The 23,954-nt window shown below is 51.2% G+C and overlaps 2 protein-coding genes across 2 annotated transcripts; both read left to right on the top strand.

The window, feature by feature from the left end:
- The first annotated feature begins 2,315 nt into the window (after positions 1-2,315).
- SST (somatostatin) lies at positions 2,316-3,753 on the top strand. The gene is made up of 2 exons (XM_075033238.1): positions 2,316-2,453; positions 3,463-3,753. The coding sequence occupies exons 1-2, from the start codon at positions 2,316-2,318 to the stop codon at positions 3,673-3,675; spliced, it is 351 nt and encodes a 116-aa protein (XP_074889339.1). The 3' UTR covers positions 3,676-3,753.
- A 6,257-nt stretch (positions 3,754-10,010) lies between these two features.
- On the top strand, positions 10,011-14,226 carry LOC142033270 (cytoskeleton-associated protein 5-like). The gene is made up of 2 exons (XM_075033151.1): positions 10,011-13,737; positions 14,174-14,226. Exons 1-2 carry the CDS (start codon positions 10,011-10,013, stop codon positions 14,224-14,226), a joined length of 3,780 nt encoding a protein of 1,259 aa, XP_074889252.1.
- The last annotated feature ends 9,728 nt before the right edge of the window (positions 14,227-23,954 follow it).

The following is a 23,954-nucleotide window of genomic DNA, read 5'->3' as shown; positions in this document are numbered from 1 at the left end:
AGTGGCAGGGGACATTAGGTAATGGCTTCCAATAGCCACAGGGGAGTCTGGAATAACCCAGTGCTGCCTCCCATTTCCATCTCTTCTCCTCCCCAATACAGTACCCAAGCAGGCTGCTCTGCCCTGGGCTGTGGGAGCTGGGATGAGCTGCTGGGGAGTTGGGGCCCTTTGCAAAGATGGTCCGGGCTGGCACTGCAGCGTCCCACAGCTGGGTTGTGCTGTGCCAAGGATGAGAGCCTGGGGGCTACAAAAGAATTCTATTCCCAGTGCAAGGAAACTGGGAGAGCCCAGCTTGCTGCCACTGGTACGGCTGGGAGAAGTGGGGAAATTACTGTTGCTGGGAGAAACCATCCCTAGGAAATCTCTCTTGAATGCAGGCAAGAGGGCCAGGATAGGTTTGCTGCCCTGGCATCTGCTGCCTTGGCCATTTGCTATGCCCAGGACTGGCTCCGCTTCTTTGACTGCAGGAGAGAGATGCTGGTCCAGCTGCTAGCACAGGGACATGGTGGAGAGAGAAGCTCTAGGAGTCATGGCCCTTGGAGCCAATCTGCTCTTTTTGGATCCAAATCACTCCTGCTGGCCTTGGCAGGAGGCTGTGTCCTGTGCCTGAAACAAGGGAATGTGTTTGTACCAGAGCAGGGGCAGACTCCTCTCTACCAGTTCCCCCAAAGCAACACCAGTGCTAGAAGACAGATGGGATCCCAGGAGTGCAAGGCTTGGCCTTGTTCAGGTCAGGCAGCTGGGTAAAAGCTGGCTGTAAAAGCAGCACAAGTCAACCCAACTCACAGGGTCTCCTGGCCTACAAGTGAAAGCTTCTTCTCTGATGGGTGTCATTCATTTTGCACCATGATTTGGGAAGGACACAGAAGATGAAGGCTATGAGTGGCTGCAGATGCCTGTACAAAGGAAAGGAAGGCAGTCCCAGTTCAGCCCAGTGGTCTGCCTGGTCTGGAACCAGCAATCAACACCAATTCGTCTTGCTGGACTGTAAAGCAGAGCAGGAACACCTCGGTTCATGCTTCATGCTCCCAGGTCAGCCTCAGCAAACCCAGCCAGCAGCACCAGGGTTGAAGGGGGAAAGGGACATTAATTTGACATGAAACAAAACATCCTTTTAGAGGTTTCTGGAGACCTTTGTGCAGTGCTTGGGTCCTTGTCCCCACAAGCCTTTGACTTTCCTCCGCTGGAAATTGAGACAGGGGAGCCCCTTGTACCCCTTTTCTGGGTGGTAGCAGAGCCTCTTCCTTGCACATCGTGCTCTGCTCCTGCCAGCTGGGAGATAGTTGAAGAGGCCCATCCTTCGGGGTGACAGGGGCTTGCAGCAGCTTTGCCCAGCGTGGGCATCAGCCAGCTCACGGGGACAGGCGTGGGGGAGACAGGAGTGGGGGAGACTGACCATCCCAGCGGGACAAGCACATCTGCCATGGAGCCAGCAGGTCCAATGGCCCTGGGATGGAGACAGGGGTCCCTGCAGGCTCAGCCAGGGACCTGCATGCCCCGACCAAGGTTCCGATTTGTCGCTGCTTCCCCGAGCTAGAGAGCTATCGCGCAGCCGGGGCACTCTCCCGGGAAGCTGCCGGCTGCCAGCGAAGCTGCCCCGACGGCCGGTGGAGCTGGCCGGGGCCGGGGAGGGGATGTCTGGGCAAGGACTGGGGCCGGAGAGCCCCCCAGGGGCCGGGGAGGCAGAAAGGACCCCCGGGGGGTAGCTCAACATCCCCCACTCCCTGCTGGAACCGGGGGTAAATCCACCCCTAAAGGGACCCTTTCCAGCTCCCCGGACTCTGCAGCCGTTTCTTACCCGACGGGGCGGGCAGCCACGCTAGGACGAGGGGCTTTGGCAGCGGGACTGCTGGGGGGGGGCTTAGCCCTCCGGCACGGGGCTCAGACCCTCGGCGTGGGCTGTGCACAGCCGGGACCCCCCCCCCACCGCCGCGCCGGGAGGAGGGAGCGGATGAGCAGGATGGGGGGCTGCGGAGGGGGCGGTGATTCGGGGAGAAAACGCGCCGGGGGTCGGGGGCGGCCGGGGGCTGCCCAGAGGCGGCGGGGGGGGGGGGGTGCGCCGGGGGTACCGCGGACGCTTGAGCGGAGCATCCCCGGTCCCGATCCCCCCCCCCAAAGCCCGGTCCCGGGCAGGGACCCACCCCCGTCGGCGTGGGGCGAGGGGGGCGCCCCCGCCTTGACGTCAGGAGAAGGGTTTATAAAGGCGGCGGGCGGCGAGGAGATCCCCAACGCCGGAGCCGAGCCGCAGCGGAGCCGTCAGCGCCGACCCGCCGCCGCCTCCTCCGCCTCCTCCCCGCGCCCGACCCGCCGGCGAGATGCTGTCCTGCCGCCTCCAGTGCGCCCTGGCCCTGCTCTCCATCGCCCTGGCCCTCGGCACCGTCTCGGCCGCCCCCTCGGACCCGCGGCTCCGGCAGTTCCTGCAGAAGTCCCTGGCTGCCGCCGCCGGGAAGCAGGTGAGAGCCCCGCGACGGGGCGGCCGCCCCCCCCCCGGCGCTCCTCGGGCACCCCGCTGGGCACCCGACGGCCCTGCTGCCGACCCCCGCTTCTCCGCTGCGGAACCCCGCTTCTCCTCCGGAGATCCCCCCCCGGTTCCCCGTTGCAGACCCTCCGTTTCCCCAGCAAGAGCCCCCGGCGCTCCCGTTGCGTACCCCCAGCCGTCCTGCCGCAGACCCCTCCGGTTCCCCGCCGGACACCCCGGTACCCTCAGTGCAGACGTCCAGTTCCTCACCAGACCTCCCCAATGTCCCCGTCTCAGGCCCCCAGTTGCTTGCTGCAGACCCCAGTTTTCTGACAGATCCCCTGGATCCCTGCCGGGGCCGAGCCAGCGACAGGCTGGGCATCTGGGGGTGGGATGGGGAGACACCCCCCCAGCCCAGCTGGGTGCTGGTGGGGGACGAGGAGCAGCCTCTGCCGGGGCAGAACCCCTAGTGAAACTCTCCAGGGCTTCTCCGGGGCACTGAACCAAGGCAGCTGCCCCGGTGCAGCAGGAGGATGTCCTTATCCATGCAAGGTGGCAGCTGGAGCTTGGAGGGACAAGAGGAAAAATAACCCCCAGTGAGAGGGTGACCTGACTCAGCCTCCCCTGCAAGATCCCCCAAAGAACTTTCCCGTATCACTTTAGCATCCTCGCTGAGTCCGGCACAGTGTGCTGGAGCAGTGGGAAGGGAAGGGATGGTGATGTGGTGTTCAGATGGGTTCATTCCCTGCCACAGCCAGGACAGTGGTCTCTTCCCCACACCAGGTAGATGTCAGCGCTCTTCTGCTCCGCTTTATTTTGTAGGTGCAGCTGCTGCGTAGCAGCTGTCGGGCTGGGCTCTTTGGGAAGGTGGGGCTCCCCTTTTCCAGAGTCCTGCGGTCTCTAATCTAAGCACAAAGGTGTCGTAGAGGGACAGAGTGGTGAGCCCCCAAAAGCCACGGAGTAATCGTGGTCTCTCGCTCTCTTTCTCTCTCTTCTCCCCCAAGGAACTGGCCAAGTACTTTTTGGCAGAACTGCTCTCAGAGCCAAGCCAGACAGAAAATGAAGCCCTGGAGTCTGAGGACTTGTCCCGAGGGGCTGAGCAGGATGAAGTGAGACTGGAGCTGGAGCGCTCGGCTAACTCAAACCCCGCTCTGGCACCCCGGGAACGCAAAGCAGGCTGCAAGAACTTCTTCTGGAAAACTTTCACATCCTGTTAGCTTTTGAAACCCACCTCTCCTCCCCATCCATCCCTGCCTTCTTCCTAGCCCCCTGCCCTGAGCAGAACCTTCACCACAAGAGGCGAAGACTGTAAATACACAATCCACGGTTATGGTGAAATTAAACAAACAAGGAAAATTTGAGTTTGATTTCCAGTTGTTTTAATAAAACTTTCTGTTCCAATTGTACACAATTTGCTTGAGTTGTGATTTCTGACTAGTTCTTTAATGACATGCACTCTGCAACTCTTTCAGATGTACTATTTTTAATTCTTCGTTGCAATAAAATTTATGTTTCAAACGGTGATGCTGAGACTTGGTGGTCAATGAGAAAACCTAAGTCACGTCTCAGGTTGCTTGACTTCGAAATGCCGCCCATCTCAGGGCAGCAGCAGCAAACAGCATCCACACTCACACATAAGCACATACACACAGTATCTCTTTAAGTGGGTTTTTTTTGCTGTGGTCTTTCTAAGGGACCTAGAGACACAGTGATTTTTTAGATATCAAATCCATGTAATTGTGGCTGAGTCAAATCCACAGCGCTGGTACTTCAGTCGGTCTAGAGGGTTTACACCCATCACCAGAGGCATCACTGTAAATCACAGTCATGTATTCCAAGCGATGGGGATCATCAAAGTGGTTCACAGTACAAGTTTACCCCACACATACCTCATTCCTTTCTCAGCCACAAACGCTAAAAGGATTTCTTACCTGGCATATTTTACTCCTTGCAACATCACTGACAAACACTGCTTCTGGCATTCCTTCAGAAAGTTTTCCTTTGTTCTGCTGTGCAGGGGAAGGTTTCGCATCCGTGTAAAGCTGGGATGTTAACCCCGTGCCATCAGCCCCTCTCCATCTAATAAGCTGGTTACAGCAGTTTTTCTACCCACTACATACCATCATTAAAGGCAATATTAGAAGGTTCACTAGAGTCGGAGATAGCATTGGGAAAAAGACATGCTCCTCTCAATGGAAGAGAAATTCTTCGTGCTTTTGCAGAGTCTCTTCCCTTTCTGGCCGTGCTGGTTTGTGACATGCAATCGTGGGTGAGTTGAAGCCATAGAGCATGCATCCTGCACAGGAGACAGCTATCAGATTGATGAGAAATTCATCATATAGGATTAAAGGTAACAAACATTTTGTAGCCATCAGATGTGAAAGAAAGGTGAAAACCAGGGGATCTTAGAGATGTTCATGGGCGGAGGGCTGAGCATGACCCTGGCGGAGGTGGATTCCCCAGCCGAGGGCTTGTTAAGCTGCCTCTGGTCTGTGCTGAGCGTAGCTCTCTGTGGGGCATCGTTCTTGATGGCTTGTGGGCCGTTGCCTTTATCCTTGGTCTGCACCTCCTCTCCCTGTGGGCAGGGGTTTGTTGTTAGGTTCGGGTTGGGGGCGGGTGAATCCCTTGTCATTGGGAACTATAGCAGTGCCAATATGAAATCCCAGCTCTGCCACGCTCACTCACCACAGGGCTCGGCTGGGCTGCTCCACAGCCGACTGGCAACAGGCGAGGGCAGCGGGGGGGACGTCCCGGGGTGGGGAGCTGCTGGTATCGGACTCTCCGAGCCCAGAGGCAGGACTGGATGCTGCCCTCCCTGCCTGCAGCAGGGCAGCCGTGACTGCTGCCTGTGCTCCAAGCGGGGTTAGGGGCTGCCTGCTCCCTGCCTGGCTGCTGCCCACCAAGCTGGATCCTGCACCTGCTGGAGAAGCCTTGCTGTGACATGATCCTGCACCTCCCCAGCTCCTGGGAGCATCCTCTCCTCCTGCCTTGTAAAAGGGACAGGTTTTGTGGTGTGACCTGGGGAAATGAACGGTCCTCAGCCTCCACTGCCCCACATGCGGTGCGGTGGGGTTAAGGGTTTTGCCCTCTTCACCGGAGCTGGGTGTGTTGCAGACTGGGCAGGGACCGGTGATCCTCCCTGCTCTTTTGGGGGGACAGGGGGAGAGCCCTGGCACACAGGGCACCCTTTTTTCAGCCCCTGGATTTCTGTGGCTGGTGCAGCTGTGGAGGGTGCAGGATTAACTCACCCTTGGGAGAGGGGGAGGGCTGGCACTGTCGGGGGGGGAAGCCTTCAAGAAGACATTTGAGAAGCGCAGGTAATGTAGATCGTTTCTCAGCCCTAAAAGCAGACAGGGTGAGAATAGGACCCTGTTTGAAAGTGTGGAGACAGGCTCTCTGAGGAGAGAGCAATGGTCCTAGCTCACGTCTGATTCCTTTGCTGCTGTGCATCATCAAGGGAGCAGATTTTAGGGGATTCAGTAAAGCAGAGACCTCCCCATCCCTGGCTGCTCCCTCTTGTCTTGACTGAGGTTCCACTTAGTCTTCAAAAAGCAGCTAATTCTTAAATGCTGAGACAGCCTCAAGACAGCAGCTACAGGAACAGAAAGGGGGTGGAGGTGCCAGGGGCTTGAATATTCTTATGCACTGAGTCCATCTTTCATGGGATATAAATAGACCACTACTCGCCTGAGGTTTTTCCTCTTGTTCACTTATGCTCAGCCAGTGCTTCTGAAAGGAGTTTAATCCTGCCAATTGCTGGAGTGAAACTCATCACAAAGAGAGATGTGGATGATCCTCAAGCACAAGCAGGAATTAAAGACAGAGTGATTCACACGCTACACCAGCCTGTTTCAGCAATACAGCTGGCGTCACGTCACGGCAGATTCTGCAAAGCTTAATGAAGATATACTGGTGGAGGCATGTGCGAATGTCCTCAGTTTAGAGGCAGAAAGACAAACCTGCTCCTTCTGTCAACTCAAGAGCTCCTGGAGTTTGGGGAGACGGCTCCCAGGGCGTTAAATACCGTATCACCACATGTAATTGCACTGCGGCAGCGCCAGCAATCCCAGGTGCTGGAGCCGTACAATGCAAGAGACGGTCTTGCCCTGCTAAGCTAAAAAGACTAGAAAGACAAAGAAAGATTTATTGCTTCTCTTTGACAGGTGGGAATTATGGGGTAAAGAGATTAAATGGCTATATTTAAGCCCTGGCCACACAGCCATGAAACAGTGTCCTAGGCTAAGAAGACTCTTGCTGGGCAAAGCTGAATCTGGGATGAGCACATCGGTACGGTCAGCTTCCATGGGCCAGACCTGCTGAAGGAGGGAGCAGTTTTTGAGATAGGTTTTCAAGTGATGTTCTTTGCAGCTCAGAGCCAAGGGTCCATGGAGGAGCAGCCTCAGCACGGGCCTGAGGGAGGTTATGGGCTGTGATGATCCACACACGGCTGATTCATCTCCCCTCTTGCACTCAGTGTCACGGGCAGACCCAGAGCAATCCCCATTCCAGCAGGTACCTACCTTCAACCTGGTGATTCATCTGAGGCAGTGCAGGGAAATGTCCATGAGGAACCACATAAAAGGGCTTGAAACTGCTGTCTGAAGAGTTGCTTTTAATGAAAACCTGAAAAGATTGTGTAAGGCCTGGAAACACACAACCCCTGATGGGAAGTCAGTGATGAGCTTCTCAGCCGTCCCCAGCAGCAAACTCTCCCACTAATGATGCCGGGAGGGGTCATTCGCTCTAGCAAGCAGGCCAGGATTTTTTTTATGTGCAGCCCAAATTGGTAAAAAAGGCAAATCTTCCTTGGCCCAGAAGGCTTGTTGGCGACAGGTAGTTTGAAGCGATCCTAGCTGTGGTGCAGAGGGAATACTTGTGGCATCCAGATTTCATAGCCTGGGTCCACTCTGACACCAGTTTACTCCTTTTGGCTCTGCAGAAAAGACCAAGAGCCTGGACCCATGGGCACAACTACCCTTCACCCAGAACAGCCTGTAAGATGCTCTGCACTGCCTTTGCATTTACTTTGCCTCTGTGGCTCCTAGCAAGCATTACACCATCACTCTGATCCACAGCCACTGGGAGCATCTCGGATTCCCAGACCGCTGCTCTCACCACCAGAATCTTCTTCCCTTTCACCCTGCCCAATCCCAGCACCTCCAGGGAGCACTGGAGCAACCCCCAGCCCCCATATGGGTCAGCACCAGGCATTTGGAAAGAAGCACTTGCTGCTGCAACTGAGTCCTGATTCTCTGAAAGCAAAGCAGCAGGATGTTTACTGACCAGGGTGAGAAAAGCTATACCTAGGCAATAAAAGTTATTATGATAAAGGAACAGGCTGTACTATCTGCTCTCTGAACACCTTCTGACTCTTTGACAGCTTCTCACCAGAATAATGCAATAAAACTCACTTAGACTGAGCATTTTCTTCTCCTTTTTCTTTGTTTTATTAGGGAATTATATGTTACTTTTTGTCAACACCTAATTGCACTTCTGAGAATAGGGGTTTGGCCAGATGCTGTGAGTAACTCAGAAGGCTTTTTGGATCCCGGTCTTAGGAGACTTACCCCATAAACAACTTGTAGAACACATGAAAAATTAACAAGGTCACAAAAAAATGACCAAGTTCAGTTTTTCTCATATGTATAGTACAAATGCCAGTTTGTGCCATGAACTAGTATTTCCAACATTATCTGACAAAGAAACCCACCCGGTCGTTCAATTAACAAAATTAATTTAATGAAGGTTGCTGGTGTTTCCTAAGGAGACATTCTCTGAAAAAGCATAGACCAATGCACTCCAATCCAGACTTTGTTCATCACCTGGTTGGCTGCTGGACCAGAGAGAGAGGGACTTGGTCCCGCACACAATGCCAGAGCATCCCTCCCGATGCTCTCCGTTGCCTGCCTCCCCTTCCCATGCAGCTGGCTCTTGCAGCCGGCAGCCTGCCGTGCTCCGTGGTACGGACGGAGGAAGCGCTTCTGGCTTCCAGCCCTGGCAAGCATTCCCGGGACGTTAGCCGAGACATGCTCCTGGGTCATCCCTTGCTCGTCCCTCAACCCTTGTTAGGAGATTCTCCTGGGTGCAGAGCAGAAGTCAGTGAATCCCTCCCGGCCCGGCAATAAGCCCGGTGCTGCTGTGCCCCGAGGTAGAGCGTTTGCTCCCTTACACAGCTCTGTGTTCTGCCTTCAAGGAAAATCTCTCCTTTTGCTCAGGACTGAGGTTTAACGAAGAAAAAGGATCCCCCTGGAAATTGGCTGTCACATTTGCAAGTAAATCTTTGCTGCCACCTCTTTTCTTCCCTATTTTACTTCTTGTGCTTGTCAGGGTTTGTGATTCTTCCCAGAGGCTCAAAGACCATATTTCTTTCCCTGCGTTTCTGCTCCCCACACCAGCCTCTTCCCCAAAGGGTGCATTGCTGAGCACAAGCCCAGGAATGGGGTGCACTGCAGCCAGCAGAGAGAGCCAAAGAGCACAGATTGTCCTATTTATGGTCCGTATCTGTAAGAGCAGAAGCTTAGGATGGGTGTCCTCCGTGCCAGGGGCTGTCCGAGCTCTGGCTTCGACCTCACCACAGGGAGATGGGCTGAAGACAAGGGTCCTGCAAAGAGGGGCTTTCCATGGAGCAACACTTTCGGGGGCCAGAGTTGTGTGAGGATGCAGGCAACGCTGTTGCACTGACAAAGAATCTTCCCCCCAAACTAAGTGCCTGCTTTTCATTTCTAAACGGCATTTCTCATGTCAGAGTTGCCAATTTTTAATAGGTTAGAATAAAGTTAAATAACATGAAAGTAAGTAAGTGAGCTGTTCTATCTAGGGTTAAATGCAGTGGGGTTTGTTCTAATGGCAACCTGTAAGAAATCACTTCCATGCAAATCTCCTTCCCCTCGCATTTTTTGTTGTTCAGCATCCAAAACAACTTCTTATTCCCTCAGCTCTTCTGAAACTTCACAGTCTAAGCAGCAACAGCAGGGGCAGAGGGAGGAAGGGCTGTGTCCAGTTAAAGGCTCACAGGACCAGATGGCCTGTGGTGATGGAACTTTGTCACACTGTGTGGCAGTCACCATTTCCCAGACAGAAGAGCTCCAGGCTGCAGGAGACTGCATCTTCCATGGCTTGAATAAACAGCCCGTGGAGGCAATGGGGGCTGGAGGTGATGTTACCTGTGCTGATGTCTTCTCCTCCCAGCTGCAAGAAGTGGTCCTGGACCTTGGAGTCTCAGATGCCCCTGTGGGAAGAGCTGTAGCTGCTTGTGGCAATGGGACACCAGCACACCATTGTGGCTCCTCGTGGGCTGTCCCCCCAGCACAGCTGGGATCGCACCAACCTCACAATGGCTGGTGCTCTCTGGGGCTGTTCCATGGGCTCCATGCACCCTGCCAGGAGGGGCTCGAAGCTGCTGCCCTAACATCTCCATCCCCTCGGCATGGCCTAGTGGCAGGGACACCCAGTAATACTCTCTTGGTCCTGGTTTAGGGACCTTGGAAGGAAACCTCACCATCCCTGGAAGGACAGAGGCCAACAGCAAACAGGAAAAATGGGCTCAAACAACATGTTTGAACTGGAGCTCTCAGCAGAAGAGTGTAGGGAAAAGGTGGCATCTGTTCTCCCTGAAACCTGCATACAGCATTTGGAAAGCAGTGATTGGAAAGAGAGGATTTCCAGCATGGATATCCTTCAAAAGACTGTCAGTGAGTTGAAGAAAAGCGAGATACCATGCCAAGCCCTGGTGAGACTGCTGTCACAAGGATGCAAGGAAACAAAGCTCCAGGTGATGGAGAAGAAACTTCACACCATCACCTTGCTGGCCCAGAAAGGGGACTTCTCCAGAACATCTGCTCAAATCGTCCTGGAAAGTGTGGTGGAAATGGTGGGAGATGTGTTATGCAGCAACAATGCTCAAGGAGCCCTGACAGCTATAGCAGAGGCATGTTCATTGCCTTGGACTGCAAAGACCGCTATGTTGTTGGCCTTCTCACAGAATAACTCCAGGATCCATTCCAAGTTCTTGGACTGGCTGTCAAATGCAATTCTGGAGTTTGGCTTTGCAGGGATGGAGGCCAAGGAACTGGTCGATACCCTGAAGATCGCTCTTGCTGCTGTTCACTCAGGTGTGCAGAGATCAGCCATCACTTTGCTGGGGGTTATTTACCTGTACATGGGAGACTCACTGAGAGCACTGATTGAGAGTGAGGAGCTGCCCCTTCTTCCCCAGATACATGCTGAGCTGGAGAAGCTGCATGGACAGGTCCCACCAATTCCCAGTCGTGCCAATCCCAAGCCATGCCCAGATGGCAGGGCCCAGGAGGACCCAGGGCATCACAGAAGGACTGAAGCCATAGACATTGGTGACAGGATCACACCAGAGCTGGTGTCAAAGCTGCAGGAGAAGAACTGGACCATTCAGAGGGAGGGCCTGGAAGAGGTTGCAGGCATCATTCAGGATGCCAGATTCATCCAGCCGAACATAGGAGAGCTCCCAAGAGCCCTGAGGGCTTGTCTCTACAACTCGAATCCCACCCTGGTACAGATGGCCCTGAGGGTCCTCCAGCAACTGTCCGCAGCCATGGGTTCAAACATCAAGCGGCACATGAAGGACTTGGGCTTTCCCCTCATTGCTCTGTTTAGGGAAAGCAAAAGCAGCATGAGAGCTGCTGCCCTGGCTGCTGTGAATGCCTGGGCTGCACAGATCAACATATTGGAGTGGCTGGATGGGCAGGACATTTCAGAAGATCTAGGTGAAGAAATGCCTTTACAGAAGCAAGAGCTGGTGCAGTGGCTGGCTGAACAGCTGCCAACCCTCAAGTCAGCTCCCTCGGACCTGCTTCGGTGTGTGCCTCACCTCTACTCTTCCCTGCAGGATAGCAACAGGGATGTGCAGACAGCCTCACAGGCAGCCCTGCCTTTCTTCATAATGCACCTTGGCTTTGAGAAGATGACTGAAGCCACCAGTGCGCTGAAGGCAGCTGCAAAGGACCACATACTTGCAATACTAGAGAATGTCAATGACAGTACGTCAGCCCAGTCCACTGCTTCTGCTAAGTCACTTCCCAGACACCCTAGACTCACCACCATGACCGCTTTCCCCTCTGTTCTAACCACACCACCTGCAGCAACAGCCTTGTCTTCACAAGCATCAGCTAAAGAGCCAGCACCCAAAACCAGCGGAGAGGAGAAGCAGGGTCCCAAGGAGCCCCGGTCAGGAGAAGCAGTCCTGAAACACACAGGCGCAGCCGAGGGAAATGCACAAATGAATTCCACCCTGAAGGATGGGGTCAGCAAACTGGGACCCATCTTCATCGTTGTCCCCAAGGGGAAAGAGCAGAGAATGAGGGATGAGAAAGGCAGAAAAATGCTACAGTGGAACTTCACTGCTCCCAGCGACAGGTACATCAAGCAGCTGAAAGCTCAGATGAGCAGTTGTGTGTCCAGCAGCTTCCAGGTGGAAATGTTCCACTCCAGCTTCCCGCACCACATCAAAGCCTTGGCCATCATGGCCAGGCACTTAGAGACAGAGAAGGAAGGAGTTATCAGCTGCCTGGACCTGATCCTGAAATGGCTCACCCTGCGTTTCTTTGACACCAACACATGGGTGCTTATCAAGAGCCTAGATTACCTCAATCTGCTGCTAACCTTGCTGATCCAAGAAAAGTACCAGCTGATGGACGATGAGGCCTTTTCCTTCCTCCCATACCTGATCCTGAAGATGGGGGAGCCAAGGCAAACTGTTATTAAATTGGTGCATGCTGTCCTGAAGAGGATGTGTCTGGTGTATCCAGCTAAGAAGGTGTTTGGCTTTCTCATGGAAGGCATCAAGTCCAATAACACTAAGCAGCAGGAAGGCTGCCTGGTGGAGATGGGTTATCTCCTTGAAACGTATGGCCTGGATGTATGTTACCCAAACCCTAGCAAAGTCTTGAAGAGGATAGCTGCCTTCCTTGGAGACCAAGACAGTGCTGTTCATAGTGCTGCTCTAAACGTAATGGTCACAGCTTGCAAAACTCATGGGGAAGCCCTATTCGAAATGGTTAGGGATCTTCCTGAAGAACGTATGAGAATGCTGGGACAAATTGCAAAACAGGAACTTGGCAGGTCAAGGGTTTCTTCAGCAAAGTGTTTCAGTGAGAAACCTCAGCATGATTCAAACACAAGATCTGAAGTCACCCACCAGTATGCAGGAGATGCACCTTCAAAGCTAGAGCCCACCTGCTCTCAAGGAGGGAATTCCAATATGGTGGATGTGGCTCCCCAGACACTGCCTCCACGTGTAGGTGAGCAAGCAAGCAGGCTGGTCTCCAGAAAATATAATCGCTTTAGAATGAAGGATATTATTTGGCTAGAAACAATCCCTGAATTCCAAACCCCGTCTATCTCCTCAGACACTGATGACACATGTCATAACATGACCTTCACCATTAATTCCCTTATTTGTCGCATTAACAGTGGTGATACTGACACCAGCATCCAGGCAATGAAAGAAATCAAGGAGATCCTGAGACAGAAGAACAAAATAGAAGCCATGTCTGGGCACATTAATGAATTCCTTGTAGCCAGCTTTCAATCACTCAAGTTTATCCACCAGCAAAAGGAAGCAGATAAGAAATGGGGGAAGGAACAAATCATTCTGCAATGTAACTGTGTCATCCAGGCCTGTAACTGTGTCTTCCAGGAGAAGAAACTGGCTCAGGAGGTCTCAGTGGAAGTGCTTAAGGATGTAATGAACAATTTCTTTACCTTAATGCTAGACTTCCTGGACGGAGACGTAGAAGAAGATCGGAAGCTTGTACAGTCCATTAATGTCCTCATGAAGAGGGTATTGGAAAAATCTGACCAGACGAGGATTTTTTGTGCCTTGCTGAAGCTGCTCCAAGGCAGCCTGACTGCTGAGGGCAGTCCAGATAAGTTTTCTGACCTGCTGGTCAAGTGCCTGTGGAGGACCACGCGGCTTCTCCCAGGCACCATCAGCACCATCAACCTGGATGAAATCCTGCTGGATGTCCACATGCTCATGAAGGCTCTCTCAAAGGAAAAACTGAGCCAGTACACAAACAAACTTCTGCTGTGGACCCTGAAAACTCTGCTGCACAACTTGTGCAAGCTGAAAGGAGTGAGGATCCTGAATCACCTCACCCTGATTGAGGATGCAGCTGGCTCCGAGGTGGAAGCTTACCTCCGAAAGACAGTCAGTCCTACTGCCAAGCTGGGGACAAATGAAACAGCTGTAGGAGCAGGGGAGGAGGTCCCCTGGGCAGCTCACGGGGTTGCAAAGGACAAAGCAGGTAATCTTTTAGAGAGCATCTTCTAAAAAATTTGCTTCAAGAAGAGTTTGAGAGAGGGTCTAGAGGTGTTATATGAATGTAAGAAAAAGTGGTCTGAGGGAAAGTTGCAGTCTTTCCTGGACAACCTCTCCCTCTTCTTGCAGAGCTATGTGAAGCAAAGCCTGGCCATCATCTGGACAGAACAGGACATGAGAGAGCATCTCCCTCCTTCTCCCTTGGGGATGTACCCTGAGGTGGAAGCATCTCCCCTTAGATCAATGGGGGTCCCAGGAGGGACCCTAAAGGGGAAGGAGATGATGCCAACCTGCCAGCTGGAAAACCTGCCATTCGCCTGCAGCAGCAACACAGCCTTGAGAGCAAGACAGCCCACATCAGGCTCCCTGCCAGCCAGCTCCCCTCAAAGGATGCCAATGTCATGCTTCTCCCTCCTTTCCAGGGCTGCACAACAGTGATGTCCCTGGGAGCATGAAGAACCACCAGCAGAAATAGCACTGGGACTTCAGAACTAGCCAGCCCTCCTCCACACACACATCAACGGGCAGATGGCGTGAACCACAAACCAATAAAGAAGAACTCCAGCATGAATACCGCGTGAGTTATCTCTGCACTAGCACCCCAGGGCTGCAGCCCCCAGGAGCTGGTCCCAGTTTCTAATGATGTCTCTCTTGCTGTTGTTCAGAAGAGCAAAGAGTGAGGCAGGTAGTATTGAGGCACAGGCACTCAGCTGGGGAGCATTAAAAGCATGTGCGTACCTAGGGAGCGTCACTCCAGCTCAGGCTGGGCTCCTTGAGTGAGCATGAGGAGGCTGATCCCTTCTCCAAGGGGTGCAGGTAAATAGAAAGAAGAGCAAATTGCTGCTCTTTCCAAAGCCAGAGAGGAGGTAGGTCTTAAGACCAGCAGATGTGGAACCCAGGCAAAGGGTAGAGGGTCTCCCAGGTTCCCTGTTGCTGTAGGGAACAGCTATCAGGTTTGGTTTGTTTCCAGAGCTTAAAGTCTTCATGTTTCCATGTAACAGCACAACTTTTTAGCCTTTAAAAAAATAAGGTGGGTGAGACAGATACCTTGGGGCACAACTGAACCCAGAGCACACAAATCTGGCTGGGGCACAGGGCAGAGAACCAGTTGGCGTGCTGACCCTGACTGGACAACCTCCACAGGGGTCCTTCTGACATGGGATTTTCTAGCAGTCAACACGTTCATGGTTAGTGAAGTATCAGGCCAACAGTGCCCTGGTTCCCGGCTGGGAGGTCCCTGAAGAGATCGGGGCTTTCAAACAGCATCTCTACCTTTCTGCACAATGGCCACTGGTTGCACAATGAGCCTACCAAAGGCAAAGGTTGTAATAGGAAATACATTAGGGAAAGCAATTTGTAGAAGTTTCTGTTTTCTCTTAGGTAAAATCAATAAGACATAGACTTTCAAACCCACTTCCACTTGTCAAACTGAAACAGTTCAAGAAAGCAGACTTGCTATGGACAACTGCAGAACATCAATGCCTCATCCCAGCCCATCCCTTCCACTAGGGAGCACACTGCTGTTCTCATGTAAAACCACTTTGATTTGTCTTTAACACCCCTCTTGCCTGTAAGTTCCTGAAGGTAGGACTCCTCAGCTTTGTGTCGGGTATAACAGTAAGCACTTCAAGCATGCTCACTAAATTACAAGGCTTATTTACTAATAGACAATTCAGCCAATTACAAAATGCTATTAAGCGTTCATACTCAGGCAGAATGAGCTAGCTGCCCGGTGAACATGGCAAGCCAATATTTTTAATTAAAATAAGAAAAAAGGAATACGCAGTCTGATCACTGGCCAACAAGAAAAATACACCCCAGAGATCTCAAAGTGTAATTAGCCTTTCTGAATGGCCAAAGTGACTTGTTTGCTGCAGAATATAATTCTCTCTAATGCCACTACAAAGTCATGGCCACCTCCTTACCTACCCCATTCATCCAGTGCTGTACCTGCCTAGGGGCTGCTCCAGTATCCATGAAATCAAGCTCTGGTACATCCATACCTAGTTTCTGCCTTACTTTCTGGGTGGGTAGCTAGAGGATTCACAATGAGAACATGGCTGAAGCCTCTACAGTTTCTATTCTTTGATTCCTTCCTGCTCTGTCCTTGGGACACCCTCTTTTTTTGTGCTGAAGGACATAAGCTTTGAGGCTGGAGTGGAGCAGTGTAGCTTACATGCAATGCAGTTGGGTGCCATTTATGTGGCCATCCAAAAGTAAATTCATACCCCTGTTGAGCTGGGAGGTCAGGTGACTGGACATGCTGTTCCAGGAGGTTTCCTTCAATGCTGTGCTCCCTTTCTGCTGGTAGTCAGTGCCCCATGAGCAGCAGCTTTTACAGCTTCCTCACCACCGAGTCCTGGAAATTCTCTGTACAGATGCACAAACATCATTCTGGCACAGTTACCTGGGAGGACTGTCCTTCTACTGCCCTGTCACTCAGTCCACACTGAAACTTGCCCAGTAATAGCATTCTCTTTGCAAAAGCCTCCCTGGCAATGTGCTATCACCAGGCTGTCCTCCTGACCCATGCTGCAGCTGCAGTGCTGCATCTGGCACATTGCTAGAGGAAAAGCCATTAACTAGCAGACAGCACTCGTATGCTGAGGCCACACACTATCTTGTAGCTGGGAGACACAGGCAGACTCCTCTTCTATAATGCTGAAGGCCCGATCCGTTCCTTAAGGGTTCCAGAGAATGTAGAAAATGGGGGAAAGTCAAGTGTTTGGAAGCCTTGCAGTATTTGCCACGCAAATACTTGCCTTGCAGTATTTGCCACAGACTATTCATCGTTATGCATCACATTATCAGACTGCCTCAGTGCCCTTGTCAGCAGTCAGAAACCTCCTGTAGTGGGTGCAGCACAAAGTCAGAGCAAGTGACAGTCCCTGTCCTGCAGATATTACATGTAATAGGAGATAAGTGCATCAGCAGAGATGACCTGGAGTCCTACAGGAGCAAGCAGCCTCTTGGATATTCTCAGCACGTTCTCACACGTGCCCCTCAGCACAGCCCCCGAGCAGCAATCAGGAGTGCCCTGAACATCAAGATGATCTACAAGTTATTCTTGCTTGCACCTCCTTGCCCCAGCAAAGAACAGCATGCAATGGGTTATCATGGTCCAGCCTGGGTCTAGGTGCTTATTCTGGATTTTACACAACGGTCACATTCAGGTAGTGTTAGGAAAGAGAGTGAGGCTTAGAAATACGCTTTGCACTCAGATCTGGATAGTGGAGGCCTGTGCCCTGGAAGAGCTATTTCCAGCACATTGAACCCAGCCTGCCAGGAAATCATGCCTTCTGCTGGGGAAACTTTACATTTTTAGGGAGTCCCCCAGAGAGAGAGGAGCAGGTTCCTGCCTGTGAAGCAATGGTGAAGGAATGGGTCCTAATACACAGGATGAAACCTCGGGGTCCTGCGATGCTCCTGTCAGCACCGCATCCTGAGGTTTGCTGGATGGCAATTCAATTTTCCCCTATTCTGCCTCCCAGACAGCCAGTCCTCCAGGCTATTCATCCTCCCTCACAGCCCTAGGGAAGAGCAAAGAGCAAAAGAGCACCTGGGTCGGGAGGTGAAGAAAGAGAGCTGCAAAGAGCTCATAAGGGAGAGCTGACCTGGTACCTTTTGCTCTCTGCTGGTTCAGTCCTCTTCCATTTGCTGGAATCATGACCAAACTGCATGCTCAGGAGATAGCAGGGTCAGGGAGATCAATGACTTATAAATAAATACAGTATAAACAAATCAATCAGAGGGATAAAAGCATTCGACAGAGCTACACTAATTAAAAATATAATAATCCAGATAGCGGACATTTATTTTAAATGGTGCAATTACAGCTTTTAATCATCCAGGTTTAAATTAACAGCAGCAGCAAAGTGGCTGTGCAAACGTGTTTTCTGTAATGAACTGATATTAGAAAGCCAGCTTGGTGATCTGTCCCTCTCTCAGGCTAATTCTCCCTCCTCTCGTTGTAAAATAACCTTTTGGTGTCGTTTTCTTGTAGAGTCTTGAAGATGAAGACACAATATTGGAGCTAAATTAAATCCCCTTCACATATTTCTCTTCTTTCAAGCTGTAAAAATTGCTGGTATCAGTCATTCAGTCTCTAGTGCTGACGCAACCACACTTGAGGAGAACATCTGGGGGCCCCAAGAGTCATTATAGGGAAAATAAAATCCTATATTACAATCAGTCAGCAATTAAAAGGCAGGATGCAGGAGGGCCAATCCTGCAAGATGCTGAGCAGGCTTGGTGGGGAAATCAAATGGTAGACTTGTGATTCTCTGGGGGTCTTTTCTTCCTCACTGGGTCAATTGAGAGGATGTTAGAAAATTTCAAAATCTGCTCCTGCCCAGCACAAATGGTCTTGGAAGTAGCTTGTGTTAATTCAGGTGAGTGCCGATCCAGAGGTCACAGGTTGAGTACCTACCCACCGCCAGCTAGCCTGGTCTGTGAAGCCGTGGGGTCAATCTTGCCTTGGCTCAGCAGGTCCCAGCCGGGTTTGGCATTTGAACAGATACGGTGTGGCTGAAGGCAATGCTCAGCTTGCCATGGGAAGCCCTTGTGGTTAGACTGGGCTCAGCGCAGGCACGGGCAAATGAGAGACATGAAAGCTCTCTGCACCTGGCATGGTTCCGACTTAGCAAAGTGATGGGTCTTATCTGCCCTGGGCAACTGTCTTGATCTTTCTCCCACATGTGTATCTACACCTGCTCTGTAAAAGCATCTTTCCTACAGAAGAGCCCAGTGTCTACCAGCCAAGACGCTGACAAGGGCTCAGTGCAGTGATGGACACCTCACAGACACATCGCAAGTAAAACTGCTGCAGGCAAAGCCTTCCAGACACGGCTCTCCTGAGGTCGCTTTGAACCAGCAGCCAAGGAGAGGCAATTGTCTACTGGCTGCAAAAGCGCTCTCCTCCCTTACAGCTCTGTCCTTTGCTCCATCCCTTTGTCATGGTCTGCACAGGGAGAGTCGCAGCAGGGCAGAAACAGCCCCAAAAGTTCCTGAGCTCAAGACTCAGCTTCCAGCAATGCCCCCAGCACGTCTGTCCCGCAGCTCATGCTGGTGACAGTGCGGTGCTGGTCCTGCTCACAGCATTGGGATGCTCCACGTCTCAGCTGGATTTGCCTAAAGGCTGCAAGGAAAGGGACAAGAAGAAAAAAAACGTGGGGAAAAAAATCATTTTGGAGGTGTGGAAAGATTTCTGTGTGGGAAATGAACACCACATGGGGAGAACGTATGTGTGACTCTGTGTGTGCGTGCCTACGCAAGTAGTTCCGCACACGTAAGTCACTGCTCCTTCCAGAGCTGCTTACCCACTCCTGGTTTTTGGCTGTTGTCACCAAACACAATTACCTACCTGCATCCATAGTCCTGAGCAGACAATTAAAATCAGCAGCCCTTTGGAAAGAGAATTTCATCTCTCTAATTAGCACCAAACCCTCCTCTCTTTCCTGTTTACCCGAAGGGTGTGCAAACATACAGTGAGAGCAAGTGAGAGTCACGCAGTCCTCACTGTCACAATGGGCTGTGTAATTACCTGGCCTGCACATTAAGATTAATAAATATTAACTTGTGTTTTTACTGTCCACCTAAGATGGAAACAATAAGCTTTACTACTTAATCAAATTAGAGCTATAAAATTATTTGCCTTTTAGAAGGTTCATTTCTGTTTTACTGGCAATTAATGTTGATGATTTGAGTCCCATCTTTAAAACTATTTGAAATATGGAAAATGGCAGAAGTGCCACAGTGCATTAATGGAGCCATAATACACATCAGGTAATAAAGCATGAAAAGCCTGTTTACTTTGAGTACGCTAATTATTTGAGAGCTTTTTAAAAAAAAACCCACACAATATGTGAAAACTTTCACTTAATTTGAATTAATTTTTAAAAACAAACAGGAAAATAAAAGGAAACAAAAACCCATTTTTGAAGTGTTGCTTTGAAATTCCCTGCAGCCAGGCCAGGTCCCAGGCAGACACTGAGGAGCAAACTTTCCCTTTTGTTTTTTTCTTGCTATTCTCTCTTCAGGGTGTGCAGGACAGGGGGGACCACTCACACACTGGATGCTCACGCAACTGCTCCTGCACCATCTCTTAAAACACCTCAAGGAATCAATGCACCGTCTTGTAGGAGACTCCGACCACTCACTGAGCTGCAGGGGACAGAGTCACTGTCATTGCCCAGTCTGAGAAATCTGAAAAACCTTTCAATCCTTTAGCACAACCAGAAAGTATTCATCAGCTGTACCTTAGTCTGAGACACACCTCTCCAGTGAGGCAGAGTGCAGCTCCCGCATCTTCCTTGGCCTCTGCAGAACTAGCAAAGGTTAATTTCTCTTCTTTTCAAATCGGCAGCAAAGCAGCAGCACAACCGAGGCAGGATGGGACCTCTGGAGGTCTCTGGTCCTCCCCCCCCTGCCCAAAGGGGCCAACTTCAAAGTTAGGTCATGCTGCTCTGGGCCTTGTCCTGCTGAGTTTTTAATATCTCCAAAGACAGAGATTCCCCCACCTCTGTCCTGTCTTGGGACCACACCACTTGTTATGAAGGTGTTTTTCCATTATACCCCATTGGCATTGCCCCTGCTGTAGCCTATGCCCATGGCCTCTTGTCCTGTTGCTGTGCATCTCTGAGGTCAGTCCAGCTCCAGCCTCTCGGTTCCCTCATCAGTAGCTGAAGCCAGCAGTGAGATGCTCCTTGTCCTTTTCATCTTCAGGTTCAAATCCAACCCTTCCACCTCACCTCATATATCTGCCTTCGCCATCTCAGTGGCTTCTCACGGACTTTCTCCAGCTCAGTGTGCTTCAAACCAGATTGTGCAGCCGCTCCTCCCCACACCTGCTGGTCCTCCCATCCCGCTTCCACCTCCACCATTTGGCTACGGCCACAGAGAAGACAAAATTCCATGGAAGAGACCAAATGGCTGATAGCAGAGAGAGGAAGCATGGCCAAATCCTTGTGGTCTCCCTTGACATGACTCAGTAATGCCAACAGGCTGGCTAGGGCCAACCTCTCCCATACAGAGCTTATGCTGCTGTTCATATCCAAGCACACTGTTTCCCTGACCAGTTGCTGGCATCTTAGTGAGTTCTCCTCCATGGCCTGGCCAGCAGAGGTTTTAGCCTGTCCCAGCCCGGGTGACACACGTTAACTTGCACACTCTCACCCTGGTTTGATCAGGTAGCACGGTACAACTGGTTGGCACAGGATTAGGTCAAGACCTTTGTGACCACACAAAGAAAAAGGCAGTGCAGAATCTGACCCCAGATCTGATGGCCTGGTTTTTCTAAAGCACGGCTGTTCTCCCTGTTGCAGTGCATGGATTTCTTCACCAGTCAAGCGTATTTGCAAGGCTATACAAGCCAAGATAAATTTGCCCCCAAAGTAATAACTTTTCAATTACCTTCATTATTCCTTGCTCAACACATGAACAGCACTGCACCTCTTGAGGGAGCAGCTGAGTATTTCTCTCCAGGGTGCACGTTTATTATTTTAAGAATCATTTAATTTTTCATCTGAACAAAAGGGGCGAATGTAGGTCCTGAATGACTCCAGGGCCCCGTTCAATACCTTGCCGTGTTATCCATCATGGCAATTATACATGGTAATTCATCTCTGAGAAACTTCAATATGCAGATCCGAGAGCATTTGAGGTACCTGGCATGGCTTACAACTCTGGGAGCCTATGGGAAGAAGGCATCATAACTGGGAAGCATGCCATTATGCCCAAGAAACTCAGGCTAAGTCTTTAGTAATGGGACTTTTAGCATACCAGCAACTTGCAGTCTGGCTCTCCAATGCCTCTCCCAAACTCTGCCCTCCCACAGCACACACCTATCCCTGCAAGTCCCATTGCTGGGGCCAATGTGATTTACAGTATTTATGCAGTGATGTTCTTCAGAAGGGGTTCCCTATTGGGTCAGGCTGAAGGTGCTGCCAGTGTGAGAAATGTGACTAAATGCCACCAAGGCAAATAGTCCAGTAGAGATACCACTTACTCTCTGGGATCTGCAGAGCAGCACGGTCACTTCATCAAAGTGACCTACAGGGCTTGAACCAAAACCCACTGAGGGATGAGGATAAAAGTTTAATTACAATTTCCATACCTAAAGGAAATATCAAGACAGCTCTGATCTTATAGCTGAGGTATTTCCCTGCTTCCAGCTGCTCTTTGCCACCTTTATTTGCCTTTCAGCATCCATTTAGAAAAGGCTGCCTGGGCTAGAGACACTACCGTGGGCTGTGAGTTCGTCTTTGGCATAGATCTAGCCAGGATTAGGTCTCCAGGATATTCTCCAGAGTCCTCCTTACATGGCTGCTTATTGGTGGTGTGAATATAGCCCTGGTCTGTAAAACAATTCAGGGATCAAGCTGGGCCCTGCAGGAGTGCACATAGCTGCGGGGTGCTTATTCAGGAGCTCTCCCCACAGCCTGGGAGTGGGTGGACTCCTGTCAGCTCCTCAGAAGCACAAGAAAGAGCCTCAGATGATGAAGCAACAGCTCTGTCGCCAGGCTCAGAAAATAATGAGAACCTTAGCTTTCTTCAGAGTGCTTTGGTAACAGGTACATGCCTCATGCTGAGAGGCCACTTTGCATGACTGCATCCTCATGCAAGAGCAAGTGCTGGTGCCCAAGGACAGGCACCCCTGAGAGATTCCCCATCGTGTTGCTAACACGTGTGGCAGCGCTCAGCGGTGACGAAAGCAGACTGTAGCCCAGGTACACAAGTGATGTCCTGACTCTGTGCTCACACCTCTAAGGATTATTCCCCCTCCAGCCCCCTGAGCCCATCACACAGGCAGACTGGCTGTGGGTCACCTGCCACCAGACGCAAGAGGTGGCTATTTTATTGGAAAGTTAAAGGTTAGCAGAACAGAGCAGTATTTTTCATTGGGTGACACTTGCCTCCTTATGGTTATTTCTTATCCTGTCCCCAGCATGCTTCTTTGCCCAGGCAGGTCACTGGAGTGAGCATCCTCGCAGACCCCAAGGAAGGGATGGTTTGAGTCCTTACAAAAGAAAAAGCTGAAAGTCAGTCCCTGGGATTTTACTTCTCTGAGTCTCAGGAAGATTAAAGGCAGTAGAAAGTCTGGTTGCATGTTGGTCTTTAGTCAAGGGAAGCCAAGCAACAGAGAAGCAGGGGATTTTAGTAAATTCTTAGCACTAGAAATACTAATCTGACCATTTCTTTTGACTTTCTGGACCACACAGTTCAGAAAACTCCACTCAGAAATCCAATGAGCACTCCTGATTGAATGGACCATATATTTTTAGGGAGGTTTCCCATCAGTGTTCAGGCCATTAGACACCTGCAAACTTGAAAAGTCCTGATGCTGCTGCAACTCCAAGACTAACTCAGAACAGCCTGTATGGAGACCTGGGTCACCTCCAGCCAGGCTACTTTGGCAGGCACAGAAGGTCCTGCAGGCCACGTTGGAAAAGCCCCATGAAAGCCTCCAAGATACAGATTCAGGGAAGAAAATGTACTAGATAAGATGGTATTCATACACCAAGTGTGCTCAGAACAAGATCCACCCAGAAGGCTATGGCGATTGGCATCTGTTGGCAAGGAATCACTGCTGTAAATGAGGCAGTGGGTTTCTTTAGTTTTCACCTGGACACTCAGGTTTCTGTGTGGCCCTGCAGGAGCTCACTGAGCTAAAGGGATTGCTGAGCTCACTGGGTGCCTCCTTGCTTAGGGACCATCAAATCCTCTCCCTGAGCTCGACCCCTTTGCTGCAGCGGTCCCTGGAACTGCATTGATCCAGTAGCATTTGCAGGGGTCCAACACTCAGGACAAGCCCCAGACAGAGAAGCAGAGCTCCCTTTACCTTCATTTGTTCCTCAGTGCCACAACTGTTGTAAAGCAGCTCTCTGGCATTTTGCTGGACACAAGGACATGTCCACGTATGAACCTGTGCCTGGCTCTCGTGGTTTCTGCAAGACGGAGCAGGCAGCAAGGTGAGTTGAAAGGGCGGAAATGACAAGCAGGGCTGCATAACACATTGGTGAGTTCTCCACAGCGCTCACGGGAGGTAACCTGAAAGTTTGGCTAATTGGAAAATCATCTCCGTCGGCTGTGGAGGTAAAGGGCTGCTCCTGAATTATCACTGCTCATAGAACCATTACTAACAGGGGAGAAGAGAAAAGATATATCAGGTGTTTGCAATCCCTGCTATTTTCCTCTCTTTTCTCT

This window comes from Buteo buteo, chromosome 7 (assembly GCF_964188355.1).
Source record: "Buteo buteo chromosome 7, bButBut1.hap1.1, whole genome shotgun sequence".
Lineage (NCBI taxonomy): Eukaryota > Metazoa > Chordata > Aves > Accipitriformes > Accipitridae > Buteo > Buteo buteo.
This window is presented reverse-complemented; position numbering and strand designations above follow the sequence as displayed.